The sequence below is a fragment of the Pezoporus wallicus genome, unplaced genomic scaffold (genome assembly GCF_028554395.1).
Source record: "Pezoporus wallicus isolate ANWC-B61680 ecotype Strahan unplaced genomic scaffold, APGP_CSIRO_Pwel_v1 contig_5069, whole genome shotgun sequence".
Taxonomy (NCBI): domain Eukaryota; kingdom Metazoa; phylum Chordata; class Aves; order Psittaciformes; family Psittacidae; genus Pezoporus; species Pezoporus wallicus.
In genome coordinates, this window is record NW_026642361.1 from 6881345 (window position 1) to 6894797 (window position 13453).

Genomic DNA, 13453 nt, shown 5'->3' on the forward strand with positions numbered 1-13453 from the left:
GCTTTAGAAGTGCCTTTTTTTTTGTATCACTGAAGAAAAACGTTAAGTCACACATAGATGGGAGTCTCCAAGATGCAATAATGGAACTAATTTGAAGAAAAACATAGCATTAATCTGACAAAGTATTACCTAGGAATTGCTTTAACAGCTATTCCCACTGCAAAACATTTTGGAAGTTAGCATTTTTGAATTACCAAAAATATTGAGCTGCTCTGTTCAGCATTACTTTGTAAGATAAATCCACAACTGAATTTGAGACTATGATTTTATAGTGGTAGTACCTGAAGATTAGCTACACTGGGCAGCTGTATTTCACACTGTTCTTAAGCTGAAGAATCAAAAATGCACCTTACAGTAAAATGTAGTTTGTGATAGATTTTTGTTTTCTGGTATTAAAGCACTGACCAAGCTATTGGTCAATTTAAAGAGGGGAAAGTAATGTTAAATTACATACACAAGTACTAAGGAAAGTATCAAATTGAAAGACAGTACACTAACAGCTAGATTTGAATAAAGAAACATCCATCAGAAGACAACAGCTGTAACACTGTATAGCTCAAGCCCACACACCATGTGGCCCACGCCCACAAAGGTATTTTCGCTCAGTGCCTCAGCAGCCCAACAAACCAGGCAACAGCAGCATACGCTGCCACTTGCCTGAACAGTAGGTTACTGCAGAACATGCAAGATGAGCGTCTTGAAATAAGATGTGGGAAAACAGACAGCAAATGTTGGAGGACAACAGAAGCATCATTAGAATACTAATGACTTGTGTAGGGTGTGCACGCAAAATATATGTAGTGAGATCCTGGCACATATGAAGACAGTACAAGGAGCTAGATATGAGCAGGGCAGGATAATGAAACCTTGCTCCCTTATTAGCAGTTAAACTAACTACAACCCCCCCTAAACCTGACTAAAACCAGCATCACCATTACCTGTCAACACCCCCTGCACAGGGAAGCAACCCGGTCTTCTTCAAACATCAATTAACTTTCTGCCTTCAGAGACAGAGGTCTGTAATCTAGAAAGGCCTCACTGTCCACTGTGTGAATCAATTCAAGGGTTTTAAAGAACATTATCTGTTCAGTTAGTCAATTCTGCTCCTTGTATTATGAAGCAGCAAAACACACTACTGGCTCACCTTGGTTTTGTACTATTCATTATTTCACGTATTTCATCATGGTTTCTCTTCCAAAGGTGAGAAGTAGGTAGAGTCAAGCTCAATCTTCCATTTTCTTTTCCTATGATTAGAGACATCACCCTTCCTCTAAGTCTACACAACATCAGTAAGTTCATCATGAAGAAAAAACAAGTTAATGTTAATAAGGCCAGATAAGTTGACAACTAGGTAAGTTGACACGTGCCTAGGATTTTAATCAAAACCCAAAGGTATTCCTCACCCCAAATGCCTTTCCACCCTTCCACCCAGTAAGAAACCTGTGCTCTGCACAACGTACCAGTCATGGAAACGGAACTCTAGGGAAGCAAAGCAGCATATGTTGCTCGGACACTTGAGACCAAAAAGGCTGTAAAGCCATGAGAACCCTAACTACAGATTTAAACAAAGGTTGATTTGTTTTCTTCTATGTCTATTTGCAAACATCTGTTGAACTCTCCAGAGATTAATGTTCCTCAGGTTTAGCTGTTATTACATACATGAAAGCCAGACCCTACTGGTCCCACAGCAAAAACACAAATGAAAAAAAAACCAGCAGTTTTTGTTAAAAGCACACATCAACACAACCAAAGGAAAAGGAGATGTAACGTGACAGAAGCTAAACTATCTCAAAAGTTATTTTAAATTTTAATTGTCTTGCAGCTGTACATGTATCAGAATTACCCAAAGGTTTTCAGACCTCTCACGAGCTTAAAGCTAGTTCTAATGCAAAAAAAGTTTCCAGATTTATTCATCTATGGTATCCTTAAGTTCCTCAAATGCCACAAATCAGAAGCATCACTACCTTATCACTGGAAAAGCACTCGGCAACTTTTTTCTATGAAGAAATTATGGAGGAATTAGGAACAAAAAAGTTTGTATGACTTAAGCATTCCTCTTTAATAAATTTGAAATTTTAAGTTTTCATTTTTTCAGATATGTTCCTGAGCAGTTTATGTTCATATGTCTTTCTTGCTTCTCAAGCAAGTCCATGCTTGCAATATGCAAACATAAATTATACCACATTTTTCCAGCTCTCTAAATTAGACCTATTGCCTATTTGATCCAGAATCTTACCAAAAGCTAAAAATTGATGCAAGAGCTTCAAATGCTGCTAAGCCACCTTGACCTGGGTTTTTTCCACAGGTGCAACAGAAGTCAAAGGGAAAGTCACAGCTCATTCTAGTCAGACATTAACAGCACTGTGCCACACGAGACTGCAGCTATTCCATCTCATATACTGGCAGAGGGCCTGTAAAATCAGGGAAGTACAGCACAAAATTCAGGAAAGCTGCATGAAGCAACAGCTGTCTACTCACCAAACATAAAAAAAAAAAGAAACAGAGGGAAGCGAGAGGATGTAGGCTTAATTTACATGTCACGGCATATGCTAGGTTAAGTTCTGAAAAACTGATCAAGTATTTATATTCTATGTCCAGGAGAAATTAACTTTAAGACCCACTGTTGTCCCACTAATGCTTTCTGAGAAATAAACTGTATCATTCTTAATACGGTAAGGACACGGCACGGACAATTCATATCTCCAGCTCATTGTACTGCTTACAATGAGCAGTCAACAGGCAATGTTTGCAGCTCTTTGTTGCCAAGGACATAGGCAAGCAGAAGGCTTTCAGCATAGTACATCAACAATTACAATATATGCTAGAAGACAAGCAAAGTTTGGGGATTAAATGCTTGTTTTGACAAGCCCTGTGCTACCAGCCAGTGAAAGACAACACTGCACACAAAGACGGTAAAATGTAGGCAACAAAAAAGAGCTAGGATCTGGAGCTACCATAGAACAGCCCCAGGGTCCTGCTCTCCTTACCCACATGTCTCCCACCCTGCCTGTGCTGGGCACCTAAGTACAAGCTGATGTCACGTCCACTGACTGCTCATATGTTATGCTCTTGCTCTTGCAAGTATCATAGTTTAGATCTGTGCTTTAAGTTAGAAGAAATACAACTCAATTTAAACAATTTGCATTATGTTGCTTTAAATTCCACCTCCATCACTGGAATAGTTTTGGAATAGCTAAGGTTTCCCCAGAGCTTATTCACATATCTAGTGCTGAACTGTCACTGGGCATGTCAAAGTATCTAATACATCAATAACCTGCTTTCAAGGAGCAGATACGGGCACATTTGAGTGCTCTGCAAAGCATGAAGTGAGTATTACTTGACCAACGTGACTTTTTCTTCTCCACAGAAGATATGCTACAACTTCTGGGGAAAATACTACAAATATTGTTCACACTGTGAAAAATATGAGAAAGCTCACACCAGGAACCACATATGATAAGAAACATTTCCTACTTAACAACAGTAAGTTTTCAAGTTCTACCTGAGGTGCATTGACAAATGAACCCCAAAGTATTACTGCTACTTATGCAATAGGGGGATACCACTGAAAATGCAAGTCTATTCAGGGTACCAAGAGTAAGGGTTTGAGGTGATAATGCAATATTTCTACTGTGAAGACTTCTGCAAGGGAAATCTTTAATGAACAGAAACAGAAAGAATATACAGAAATTTCAGTTATCAGTAAACTGTTTTACATTCCTGCATAATGAATCTTTAACTTAATTCAGAAGACACAAAGACAGGTATAGGTTTTTGTTCATGGAGAAAACCTGTGAAATAGAATATATTCAGAAAGGATTATTATTCTGTATATAGTAAATTATAAAGGCTGAAAAACGAGTCCTTAATAAAATGGCATAGCAATGCATAGTATACGAGTCTGTGGCGCCAAATTTTATTGTAAGGTGCAGCAAGACACTGCCTAGCACCACAGAATACATACATCTCTAAAATAATCTGCTATATCTATGCCAACAGACTACCTGAAGGATGCAAAGCTACTTTTAACAGATCATATTTGAAATCTCTTTGCTGGTCCTGGCTATAAAAATAAAACCAAACCACTCAACAGCATACACACAAGCATACAACACAACTCACCCCCCCAACACCACAATATTTGCAACATTATTGTTTAGTAATAGCTACACTGCTACTCAAACACTTCTGGGTGCTGAAATCTCCAAACACCTGAGCTTGTTCAGCCACCTAAAGCTCTGAAGCTTTAACTTCAAGAACAAGGACACAGGCAAGTGAAAAATAACTTCTCTGACAGCCCATGTGTCAATTGGTAATTTGAGAAAGATCTGACAGCCCATGTGCCAAAGGCACTCTGAACTCCAAGAGCATAAAAAAAAAAAAGTACTGTCTTTAGACCAGCTGTAATAATAGCCTATACACCAACAGACTAAGACAGAAGTTTGCACTTCTCCTCATGCACAACTTCAATCTCATTTTCTAACACAATTTTGTATTATAAGGGTGAGTCCAAAGTCAGTTCTCTGAATTAAGGACACTGCCATTTGCTAAGCAACAGAAAGAGAAAATAAACCTGTTTTCATGCATAAAGCCAAAAGCACTGAAAATAAATGACCTTACTGCCAAGTCACTTGCAGAAAAAAATGACAACTCTAAGAAAGGGCAAAAAATTGAAGCTCAGACTGTTCTACTGCAGATGGGCATTAGTAAGGGATGAGTCATAACTCCAAAACTCAACAGCATTAACTTAAGTTTTTTGGAACCAAGCTAAGCATATAGAGAAAAAACACTGAAAAGGAACCTTCCAAGATACAAAACAGTAAGAAAAACCAAACAAAACAAAAATCCTAGTAAAGCAGCAAACACAGTTATGTGAGGTAACCAAATTTATAATTCATATGGAGCAGAAACCACAGACAACATGAAATAGCAGAGTTGTGAATCCCTTAATATTGGCAACGTCTGGGAAATTAAAAAGAAGTGACAGAGAAGGGGAAGGCCATCAGGGTAAAAAAAGTAATAGAAACCACTTTACATGGTTTGCCGAAGCAAGATTGGATAAAAGCTAAGACACTGCAGGCTATCACTGCTGTCTAATACATTGCCATGGGAATTTCTGTAGTATTTTGCAGAAAAGAACATACACATTAAAACAGATTACTTTCAGGTGTAAGATCAGCCAAATGAGATTAAAGCACCCCATAAACCAATGCCTGCCACTCTTTCAGAAAACTATCACCTGAAACACCTCCCTGCACAACACTGCACAGTCAGAAAGAAAAGTGTTATTAATTTAGGACACCCATAGCTTGGAAACACACAGAGTTGCAAAATGCCTTAAGTGAGAATGCCAGGTCTGTACCAATTTACACTGTGTTTATTTCACCTGCACTGAAGTTTCACTAATTTGTGAGCACTTCTAAAATCCTGCTGCCATCCAAAGGAACAATTTGTGATCCAATGTGCTCCCTAGACCAACAAAAAACCAATCCAGCCAAAAATAGGCATACAAAGGTTTATGTATTATTTCAGCTTGCTAAATCAAATCACTGAGAGATCAAATGAGAACAGCACTCAAGGGAGCAGAAGTGCAACACACAGGTGGGGAGGAGGACGGAACTGCTCCTACTGAGAGCAGTGAAACTTCAAACCAGCCCAGCCACTACATGAAGCTTGAGAAAACACAACTTTGATTTTTTTTTTCTGTACCAAAAGACACATAGCAAAGAATGTTACTGAATTAGAAGTTATGTTAACAAATTGCATTTATATTGTGGACGTGGAATAACTGAAACGGAGTTTTGCAATATCTTGGAGATTTAGCTTCAGGCAAACAGCCTTTTTTTTTTTAAAGGAACAATGAGTACATACCAAATTCACAAACAACTAATCCACAGTAGGTTTAGCCTCTGATATAAGCTATCCTAATATAGCCGCTTTCAGGAGAAACTTCCTGAAGAAAATCCTGATAAACTACAGGAGGAAGGGAAGCTGCAAAATGAAAATATTTACCATCATTCAATAAACTGCTGGGCTGAGATTAAAATGGGCAAAACCAGAAAAGTAACTTCTCCCTGTATACATAAAAACTGGGCATGCACAGGTAGAAACAGCTGGGAAAACAGTAAGGCTACCTTTACATTAACTGTACCTAACAGCAGTAAAGAACTTTAAAGTTGTAACAACTCCAGCTGAACAAACTGCCGGCTCCACCAGTTCTGGTTGGAATGGAGATGGCAAACTGGCACAAGCAAGATCTCTACTGAATTTTCCTGCTAGCTAAATGCACTCCTCAGCACCCTCAGAGAAGCACAGACATAGGTAATTACTTATGTTCTCCTATGCCGAAATCAGCACGAGCTGAAATGATCAGTTGCTGCCATATGCTGGACAAGTGAAACTGAATACTACCACACTCTACTCCTGCCTACACACAGTCAGATGCTACACTGAGATTTTAAATCCTAGATAGAAGATCCACATGCTCGGGAGGCTAGCACTGCAAAGTGACACTTTCAGGAGGTGGACTTACGGAATAAAAATATTCCTACAATAAAACCACACGGACACAATTCGGATCTGCCGGTGGGAGAGCAGGGAGGCAGAGAAAGTTGCCAATACCTTCTCCTGTGACCTCAAAGCAGGACTGCCACCTGAATCCTTGTCAAGCGTTACTGTTTCATTCAGGAACACTCGGCAAGGATCGGCGGCATGCAAAAATCTTTACATTCCCAAACTACCTTACGGACATGGCTTTATATCCACCCGGGGAGAACACCCGCACACTAACAGCGCGCAGGCCACGAGAAACGCCAGGAACATCTACGAGCACCTCCGGGACACGCGGCCACGTAGACGGGACAAGCCTCGTGCCCCCACCCCGGCCTCAGAGCCTGCTCTGACGAGACTAACCCTCGGCGCCAGGGCTGTCCGACTCCGCCTCAGAGCGGCCTCTTCCTACACGGCAGACGTCTCTCCGCGCAGCCCGGGGGGCGAGCTGGGGCAGCAGCAGCTGCGACAGGCCCCAGGCAACGGCCCGAGTCCCACCCGAAGGCCGCGACCCCCTCCAGCAGCCGGCGCAGGGCGGCGCAGCGGGTTCACGGCCTGCCGTCACCGCCAGGCCCGCCAGAGGGCGGGACCGCCCGCGTGCGGAGGAGTGAGCCCGGGCCCCGTAAGACCCCGCGTCCCGCAGGTAGGACAGGCCCTCACCAAGCCACACAGCGGCCCAGCCTCCCCTTCCCGCGGCTCCCGCCAACCAGGACGACCGCAGCGCCGGGCGCGGCGGGGCCATCCTCGCGGGAGCGGGGCCCAGCGCGCTGCCGTTACCTTGCCGCTCGGAGGAGCCGCCATGTTGCCTACGAGTGTTTATGATGACGTTGCGCTCTTCACGTGCTTCCCCCGCCGCTCCACAACAAGCCCCGTCACTCCCGCCGCAGCCGCGCCTCCCCCCGACGCGCGTGCGTACTGAGGCGCCCCCGCCCGGGCGGGGAAAGTGCCGCGGCCACGCGCGAAGAGGCGGGGCCTCAGCCGAGGGTGCGGGGCGGGAAGGCCACGCCCCCGGTGTGAGGGGACCGTGGCGGGGGGTTGCGGCCCGTTAGCATCCGGACCGCTGCCTGAGCAGAGGGGAAGGGTGGTGGTATTTCTCTTCCTTGCTCTTTTCCTTCACGGAGCTCCCTGCCAGACTGGCCCCCGCTAGGCATGGCCTTGGCCTAGTGTCCGCGGGTTCTTCTCCGCACAGATTTAACCGGAAAGTGTGGGGGGCACGGGGACAGTGAAGGACAAGGCAGCAGCGACAGGCGTACCCAGCCGGGGCTCACGGAACAGCAGCGCTCCTGCCCGTGCCGGCAGGGCTCCTCCGCGGGGAGAGCAGCAGTCGCCCCGCTGGATCCCGCGTGTGGCGGTGAGGGGAAACAAGGCGAGTTTTTTCTCATCTTTAAGGTTTTTCTGTGCTACCGGAGATTGTAATTACAACCTGTTGAATGACTGATGCAAAACACGCGTGGTATTTTCTGTCGTTGTTTTATTGCTCTTCCTGCAGTTGCACGGTTTAAATATGAAGGAAATACCTGCCTGTATGTACCATTAAGCTGCACACAGACCACTTTTTTACCATTAATAAAAACTACACCGCTTTGAAGATGATGGCTTTCGACACATAACACATTCATATTCATCACGGGATAAAGCCAAATCTTAATTATGGTAATCTCATCCATGCTAGCAATTCATTAGCATTCACAGGTGTCCAGATTTATAAAGTCTGGAAGAATTCTCCTGAAGATGTCAAGAGATGTTGGTTGGTCTTTACCTAAAAAAACCTATAATGCACGGTATTATTTTAATTAGCTTTCACTTAATGTCCGCAACATTTGATCCTCCTGAGAGCTATAAATAAAGATGTTTTAAGACATTTGTCAACATCTTATCATAAAATATTTTTAGCAAATAGTATATCCCCAAATACTGTTCATTTGAAACAGATGAATGAGATGCTCACAGGGAAGTGATTTGCTACCGTGAGGGAGCAAAGTTAATTTGGGTTTGGGTTGTTCGGATTTTTTTGTCGCTGTCATAAAATAGCATTATAATTTGCTTCTGACTTCTCAAATTAAAAACTCCTTTACCTATATTCACACCCATACTGTATTTTGTACTATGGAAACCCAGGTTTGCAATTCTCAGGGCAAATACTGACTTGCTTCAAAGTTGTGAGAGCCTGTTGTGACTCTCTGGAGGAAACCTGTTTTGTCAAGGTTTCTTTCAAAGCTCCTTTCCCAGAAGAAGCTCAGAACTAAGATTCCCATCAGCTTCATTAGCCTGTATCTGCAACGGACTCCTTGAAGTCTGCTCTCTCCACTAGCATGACTGCCAACTTCTAGTTCTCCAGTCTCTTGGACTTGACCATTAGCATATTGAATCAAAGCCTCCCTCTCTTTGTAACTGTGTCAGTAAGTATATATTTATCTCATGACTCATTGCTTTATTTCTACTACGGCCATTAAGCCTGACCCAAATTAAAATCTTCTTTTATCATCCACAGGTAGCTAACGGAAAATATGGTTTTATCTTCCTCCAGACTCTCTTGGCACCCATCTCTCTCTCTTTAATATCTTTCTGTCTGCGAGGCATACCGCTTGGTTGATGCTTCAGCCTTAGATATCTTTCTGGATTTTCTCACATAGCTAGCTCCCTTGCAGACTTTTTCTTTTACAACAGCACCAAAGTGTACCTTTTCCTGTCTGTCCACACAGCTGAACATTTTTTAACTGGTAACATTCTGTTCACTGACAGCAGCTGACACCATTTTGATCTGCTTGGACTCCTGCAGAATGCTTTTGCAGAAGTAATTTGTCTAGCCCATTATCACTTTAACCCTCTCATCTAGCTCCTTCTGTACATCTACCAACTCTCACTGTTCTTTAGGGCCCAACATAAAATGCCCTTCCTTGTTTTGAGGATGATTACCTCCCACGCTTTTTCACTGCCAAAGTCCAGCTTCCACATCAAGTCAACAACGTTAGACTATGCCTATTATTTGTAAAATTTTCATGCAAGTTGTGTGGAAGGTTTTTTCCTCAAGCTGACCTTCCTGGAGCAAAAATTGACTTAGAAGTGCACCAAGTTTTCTTATTATTCTTTTTGTCCTAGATTAGGGAATAAAACTGATATCAAGTAGGTGGTTGATGACCTAAAACCCCCAGTGATTGTGCTGACTGCTACACTGTCTCATTGTTTCCTTGTCTATTCCATCTGTCTGCATCCATGTATTGTTTCTTAACTAGTCTTTGATTGTTAGTGGAACTGGACAGGGTCCTTCTTTTTCATATGATCATACAATAATTTAGGTTGGAAAAATCTTTTATACATCATCTGGTCTGCCTCACTACTCAAAGCAGGACAAATTTAGCAGTTGGGTCAGGTTGCTCAGGGTCACTTTTGCTTTGTGACAGACCATATGACCTCTTGGCAGATTCAGGAACACAGCTGCAGAGGCACCCTGCAGTCAGCTGAGAAGCATGATTCTCAGATGAAGGACTGAAAGAGGGATCAAAACCAATGTGTGGGGGTTAGACATGCTCTGTGTGACACTTACATGTCCTGCTCTGAACAAGACAAGTGTTTTTTATTTTATCCACTGAGGATGGTGAAAAACTTTGTTTATTCCTTACAGCATTAATGGCTGCTTCTCAACAAATCTGGCTACTTAAGGGAAAGCCAGTTCAGGATACTGCCATTCAAGTTAACTTCCTTAAGTTAGAGACCAAGCTAAAGAATCTATCACAGCAGGATCTTGTTCCTTTATGAGATTTAATAGTACTACGGTAATAGTACTTCTACTAGAAGTTTTTTCTTTCAGTGTTCCCATTATTAAAAACATGCTAATTAAATTAACAGTGTCTCTAGGTTCACTGAATGCTAACCTGTGCATCTCCATACATTTTCCCTTAAGCTTCCAGCATTCCCATATTCATTTGTACAGCCAGTCAAGAAGAATCTAAACAAGAGTGGGAATTGGAAAAAAACGGAGGCTCCACAGCAAGGAACAGCTACTGTACACCCATCATGAGGGGAAAAGGGGCTTAACACAGTGGGTTTATGTATCTGTGCACAAAATCAGAGTTGCTTTGCCAAACATGGAACTGTGACTCAGGATAATGACAAAAGAACTCTTCAGAAGAAAGATGGGAAAAAAAGGATCACTTAGCAGGGAACAGGCTAATACAGAGAAACTCAGGAAATTTTTTGAAAGAGTGAGCTGTGAAAACATGCAGGAAATGGTGAATGATTTCTAGACTGATTTCATTAAACATTTTAATCTAGATAAAGATTATTTAACTTGTTAGGACTGGTTATTGTTGCCAGACGTGTGCTAAGGTTATCAGTGCTTGTACTAGCGAGTTGCAGCTCAAAACCTGAACAGAGACAAAACTAGCTTCTGTTACTCCCTAAGAAAAGCAGCAGTTGGGGCTTTGGAAACTAGACTTGGAGAAAACAAGAAGTATAAGAAACATACAATTAAAGAAAAGAAAATTGTTGACCAGCAAATACTGGAACATTCCTGCAGCTCAATGGAGTCTGAATGCTTGTAGAAGCGTCATGGAGTTCTGGATAACCCATGAGCAAGAAACATGGAAAAACAATGACCTGACTAAAACTATGTTTAAAACATTCCTAATCCTAGAGTTGTGCCTAGCCCTACTCAAACAGTTCAAAAAGAAGAGATTAGAATGAGGAAGAAAAGTTCCTTCAGTCTTCAAACATAGAATTTAAAACATACATGCTGATAGGCCCATCATTTTGTTAACAAAGATTTTTCTTATGCTTAAGGGGGATTTCTTGTATTTCAGTTTGTGTCCATTTAGTCATGCCCTTTCACTGGACACCACTGAAGAGACCAGCTCCACCTTCTTTACCCCCTCTCATAGTGTATTTTTAAATGCCAACAAGATCCTCTGAGCCTTCTCAAGACTGAACAGTCCCAGCTCTGTCAGCCTCTCCTTGTATGTCAGATGGTCCAATCTCCTAATAACCTTTGATAGCCCTTCACAGACCTCACTCCAGGAAGCAAATAGCTCTTTTGTACTGGGGGGCCCAGAATTAGACTCCAGAAGTCTCTCACTAGGGCTGAGGGGAAGGATCACCTCCCTCAGCCTGCTGGCAATGCTCTTCATGATGCAAGCCAGGATAGTGCTGGCAGTCTTTACTGGCTCATCCCCAACTGCTTGTGCACCATGACACTGAGATCGTTCTGTGCAAAGCTGCTTTCCAACCAGTCCATTCCCACTCAGTAGTGCTGTATTACAGCATTTCAGTTTATAGACCTGAATCGTTCACAACACCAAGTTCCATAGGCTGATGTTGTGCTAGGAGGTTCCTCTGCCTTCTCCATAAGCCTGTTAAAAAAAAACAATAGGGGAGGCTATAGCTCTTATACTTAAGTCCAACCCTTCACACACTACACAGATGGGAATCTAAGGAGGATGGTGTCTTCAGCTTGATGGCTCACTCCTGATTGGATTTTAAGTACCCAACTACTCTAATAAGGAATCTTCTGCCACATAAAGGTAGTCACAGCACCTGAGCTAGCACCAAGTGCGAAGCCAGAAAGTGTTCCAGGCTTTCCCGTCAGTTCTGTTGCCATCACAGCTGCAAGTATAGCTATTACTGCTATGCCATGCCAAGAGCTGTAGCAGCTGCTATTGTTGTTCACACAGCCATTTCAGCAGTTTCAAGATCCATTCCTGTATTCAGTGTCAGCTGCCTACATGCTCAACTACATTAAAAGCTGGCCCACACAAGATAAGTGCGGATTCTGTCAAGTCCTTCCATCACGGGGTTAATTTGTACGAACAAAACCTGCACAGCAGAGTAACAAACAATGCCAAAAATGTCTTTCCCTTTGACCTTTTTTCCCACACCCAGGAAATGGATATATTCCAAACCTTTCGTTGACAGATGCAGTCTCCAATTTTTCCAGGCTACTCCAGCTTGTCACAGGTAACAGGCAGCCAGTAAATAGGGTGCTGTCCTGGACTCTGGGTGCAGCAAGACACCCAGGAGGAAATTCCAGACCAGGCTACTCTTGAGTTCCTCATATCTGAGGAGGTACCAGTCCTCAGTGTGTTACATTATAGACAATAAAGGAGATACCCAAGGATTTAGATGTCACACTCTCTTTCTCCACATGCAAGAGGAAAAGATAAAGTTGTGTCCTACTCCGCAATTAGGAGAGGAGAGAGATTGGGCTGTGGCTACATCCACTCAAGTCAACCAAGTAAGCCTGGGGGGGCTAACCAGCAGCTAGCCTCACTGCTGTTTAGTCATGAGCATGCTCTTCTATGTAATTATACCACTTAAGGTTCCTCAGACCTATGTCTTGATACAGCATGGGGAACAACACAGCTAATCCAAGCAGGCAGCATGTAAATATGATTTAAAACATAGTAGAGGACTTAACCACCTGGAAGAAAGCTGTACTGTGCTATTTGCTCTCAAGGCCAGAACTTACAAACCCTGGCCAAATTTATTTGCTAGTAAGAACATAATCTCTGTAACCAGTAAGCATCTTGTCTCTACCACAATGCAGAAACTGAGAAATGAAGATACGACAGCCTTAGCCTGTTTCTCTAAGAAAACATTAAAAAGCCTAACCTGTACAAGTGGAGCTTGCAAGTATCATAATTTTCCATGCTTGGCTGCCTTCTGCCACAGTTAGACAAGGACAAGGAAAAAGAAATTAAGTATGCACAGACTGACAGTAAAAGGAAGGAAATCCCATTCCCCAGCAGCATTTATTTGTATTTAGAGTGTGAAGGCATGGAGATGCAACAAGACATGTAGGCAGTACAGTGAATGATGAACTTTCTTCAAGTATTTGCACTGTGTCACGTTTTGTGTATCCATAACCACAGCTGTGAGTTCCTGTTTGTGAACCTGGTATTTTTTTACTCTA

The 13453-nt window shown here is 42.6% G+C and overlaps 1 protein-coding gene across 3 annotated transcripts in view; it reads right to left on the bottom strand.

Annotated features, from left to right (window-relative positions):
- TBC1D15 (TBC1 domain family member 15) overlaps positions 1-7470 on the bottom strand; it is a 32673-nt gene extending 25203 nt beyond the window's left edge. Inside the window, exon 1 of one of the 3 annotated variants that reach the window (XM_057429362.1) lies at positions 7327-7470. In XM_057429362.1, coding sequence (XP_057285345.1) covers positions 7327-7350 — 24 coding nt within the window. In that variant the 5' untranslated portion in view covers positions 7351-7470. Of the gene's footprint in view, positions 1-6832; positions 6854-7326 lie in introns of those variants that run through there. The other 2 variants (XM_057429361.1, XM_057429363.1) reach the window with 2 other exon arrangements.
- Positions 7471-13453: the final 5983 nt, after the last annotated feature.